At 43.3% G+C, this 4,044-nt stretch overlaps 1 protein-coding gene across 2 annotated transcripts; it reads right to left on the minus strand.

The window, feature by feature from the left end:
- LOC122452842 (small ubiquitin-related modifier 2-A-like) lies at positions 1-1,154 on the minus strand. Of its 2 annotated transcripts, none has more exons than XM_043486552.1 (2): positions 1,048-1,154; positions 1-422 (listed from the first exon to the last, which is right to left on the minus strand). In XM_043486552.1, exons 1-2 carry the CDS (start codon positions 1,152-1,154, stop codon positions 272-274), a joined length of 258 nt encoding a protein of 85 aa, XP_043342487.1. In that variant the 3' UTR covers positions 1-271. The 2 variants fall into 2 exon arrangements, with proteins under 2 accessions (XP_043342487.1, XP_043342486.1); XM_043486551.1 differs by having other exon boundaries at positions 1-426; positions 1,046-1,154.
- Between the last annotated feature and the right edge of the window lie 2,890 nt (positions 1,155-4,044).

The following is a 4,044-nucleotide window of genomic DNA, read 5'->3' on the forward strand; positions in this document are numbered from 1 at the left end:
TCCCATCTCCATTTTATGTTGATCATAACATACCATTGGCCATTTAGTTTAAAAAAAAGTGCAATATGCTTGTATACATACACCAGTTACTTTATGTACAATAAAGGAATGAGGAAGGGGAAATGAAAGAATAGAGAAACTATTACTGTAGTAGTCAGAGTGTGGTGGAACCAAATTGCAGTTTTCTAATTGAGAATGTCTTCTTGGTCTGGAAGAACAGAATTCTGGAGTAAAGTAGCAGGTTCCCTTTTTAGTAGACACCTCCTGTCTGCTACTGGAATACGATTGTATCTTCATCTTCCATCTCCAGCTGTGCAGTTGTGTCTATTTCATTGATTGACTGCCTGTCAAATTGGAATCTGATCTGCCTCATTGACAAGCCCTGTCGTTCACAATAGGCTTTCATTAGTTTACTAAGAGGCCTCTTAATCTTTTTTTTTTTTTCGACAAGACAGTTCTTTATTGCTATAAAACTACTGTATACCCAACCCATCTTAGAGATCATTGCAATAGGCAACTAGGGGATTTATAAAAAGCTAAAAGTACTTACATTGAATTATATAATTACATTGAATTATATAATAGCAGACCCTGCAATTAACAACGCTGAGATAGGCTATAAGATTTCCTAGGTCTCTTCAAATTCTCTAGTGAAGATTCTTTCCTTGTTTAGGTTTGCATGTGTTTGGTCCCTGAAAGTTAAATATCATCTGTTGATTTTGATTGCTGGTTTTTGTTTCATTCATTCACAGGGCACATATTCAAGTTTTCTTAAAGGCACATCTTTCCACATCTCTAAGTGTGGCAAGAGTTTCTAACCTGGGATAAAGTGTAAACTCTTTTAAGATATTACTATATGCATTTTGTATATTGTTTTGTTTTTTTCTTTTTTTTCCATTTATTTTTATTAGTTGGAGGCTAATTACTTTACAATATTGTGGTGGTTTTTGTCATACATTGACATGAATCAGTCATGGATTTACATGTATTCCCCATCCTGATCCCCCCTCCACCCGATTCCTCTGGGTCTTCCCAGTGCATCAAGGCCTCTTAATCTTAAACTGCACCACAGAACCATCCTGCCCCACCACCTTCAAATTAATATGATCATTGTTCTCAGTCTTGACTTCTTCCTTGGGCTTTTTATCTGCCATGGTGAGTGCTGGAGTCTCCTAGCTGCCACTTCACAAAAGAGGTACCAGGTCTGCACAGAAGGAGCACGCAAGTGGCACCAGGAGTGGCAAAAGAAGGAGGCCCCTGCCAGTTCTTTTATGTCGGTGTGCAGCTTTGCACAAGTGACTTTGTGACCCAAGCGTATCACCTGCGACAGGAGTCATTCCGATTGTTCTCAGCTCCTCCAGTTGTTTTTCTGGGTATTGCCCTCCCACTTTTGACAGTAGGCGTGACCGTGTGACCTGCCTTGCCCATGAACCCTCAGTGGAAATGACATGACGTGTTCATTCCAGATGGGAGCTTTCAAAGCCAGTGTGCAGCTCCTCAGGTTCTTTTTCCCCATCATGGTGGTCATGGACTCAAGTGTGCAGATGGAAATCAGCCTGGCTGCCCCAGGGTCCAGTGCTGCCCTGTGTTGCAGGTGTATTATGGACAGTACAGTAAATCTTGATGACAGTAAGTTAGGGATGTTAGGCTGCAATTTGTTAACCACAGCATAACTTAGGTTTTCTTTATTGATATAGAAATTGGTGCCAGGAAGTGGGTGCTGCTGTCACCAAAGGGCTTAGCAGCTGATGTGTGGACAGCAGGGACAGTGTCATTGGGGGCTGAATCACAGAATACAGAAGACTATTTGAATGGCTCTTTCTTAGTTTTCCAAGGATGCTCTCAGTTCAGGACCATCCTTGATGCACAGGAGAGAAGGTAACCCACTACTGAGATGTCTTTGTGTACTAAAGACTCAATCTCTTTGGGAAGGAAAACCCTTTCCTAACTATCTCGTGAGACTGACTGTGTCTTACCAACTTGCATTTCTCAAACTTGATCACGCATCAGAATCCCCAGGAGGGATCGTAACAACACAGACTGTTGGGCCCCACCCGGAGTTTCTGATTCAGTAGGTCTTGGAAGAGGCCCAAGAACTGACATTTCCAAGAAGTTCCCAGGTGATACTGATGCTGCTGGTCTGGAGACCACACTTTTGAGAACCACAGCTCAAGGGAAGGAGTGTTATAAGTGGACTTCCCCTTGTCTCAGCCACAGGTGCCTGCTGGATGGGACACCTAAGTGTCTGCACTCTCTAATCTTTGTGGGATTTCCTTTGTTTGTTTGCATTTTCCTGTGACTTAAGTCTTACAGTTAGCCTGTTACATGTGTGGAACTTTTGCTCCCCAATTTAAAAACGGAATTTTGCAAAGCTATGATTGTCTGGTGGCAACTCTTTCTTTCTACAGCTTGTATAATATCGAATGTTTATAAAGCCTGTGTTCATCCAGAATTGGGTTTTAAAATTTGGTCAGAAGACTTTACTTGAATCACAGCAGTCTTGTAAGAAAAAAATGACCCACACATAACACTTAGAAAGAAATCTTTATTTATGCTAATCCCACTGAGTGTCTCTTTGTGTTGGCTTGTTCCCTCATGAATGCTCATTGAGAGAAGTCACGGCCTCCTCCCGAAACCCCAGTGAGGCAGGGGGGAGTGGAGTGAGGCAGGGAGGATCGGGTGTGCAACGTTGCCGTCTCTCAGCTGCCACCTCTGAATTCCATCTCTGTGTTCTTACTCTACCATCAGGCAGAGGCATACAATGGTTTCCCTTTACAGAGCCAGGACAGTGGTCATCTAGACACCCATGCCAAGGTCGGAGAAACAGAGGCATCTGTGAGTGACGGCCTCTGGGGCCCTTGGGACCGAGAACCAACTTGAGGGATTTCCCTGTCTAAAGGCATGACGTGCGTGTCCATAGTCCCAGGGTCAGAGACTGAATTGAGATGAGTAAGAGGGAGGAGAAGTCAGTGTTTCATTGGGAAAGGGGGAAACTTGTTGATATGCTCCCCCACCTATAAATTAATCTCTCAGAGACAAGACTCACTTTCAGAAAGAACACTTGCTGACATTGATTGATGACAGGCCTTGAATGGCCAAAGAATATTAATGACGTTCCTCTATATGCCCCACTCAGTCATTGTCAGAATATATGACTGTATGTATAACCAAATAGCCAGAAGCTTGGTGTCTATCTTAAAAACCCTGCTCTGTGTTCTAGTCTACGTAATATTTTAAAAGGTAGGAGAGAATACTTCTATTTATCTTCATGTGTCAAGAGTTTGGGACCCCAGCTCAGGAGGCCAGTAATCCTACAATCGCTAGAGCATAGTGAACTTGGGACTATGAATTTGCTTTGCTAGGTTTGTTTCTGTGCTTTTGATCTACACGGAAATGACAGTAGCCAAGCACTGCCACTACCCACCAGTAAGTCTTACAAAGACTACTTTCCCACGATCTGTATGTGTACTGACCTCTACATGTAGATGCCAACATGGGAAATACTAACTGCTACAAACATCCCACCACATCTGGGTAGGGAAGTCACATATTATCCGAAGTCTACGAAAATATAGATAGGTGTCACTTTTCTTGTCTTTGCTTCTCCACCTCTGTTCATGTGATGCCTAATAATGAAGAATGACTTTTCACTTGGGCCCATTTGCTGGCTTCTACCCAGATACTAAATCTGTCTAGAATTGAAGACCAGAGAAAGATATTCACTTTGGGGTAATCAATGCTAGTGAAGAAACAACCTACAGGCACCCGTTTTATTTGAAGGTGAAAGTTGCTTCTAATAATTCTTCCAGGGGTGCATCCCACTCTTGATTCTAAGTGGGTGTGTCAAGTTACCTATGGCCACGATAATGCTGTGTAACACACAGCTCTCAGAGCCTGTGGCATACAACAATAAGCAGGTGCTACTCACATGTCCAGGTGGTCACTGGGGTGGTTCTGCCAGTCTTGGCCAGTCTCACTCACTTCTGTCAGCTGATTGAGGCCGGCTTTGGCCAGGCAGCCGAGGCAATTCAGGCCTGTTCCACA

This window comes from Cervus canadensis, chromosome 14 (assembly GCF_019320065.1).
Source record: "Cervus canadensis isolate Bull #8, Minnesota chromosome 14, ASM1932006v1, whole genome shotgun sequence".
In the NCBI taxonomy this organism is placed as follows: domain Eukaryota; kingdom Metazoa; phylum Chordata; class Mammalia; order Artiodactyla; family Cervidae; genus Cervus; species Cervus canadensis.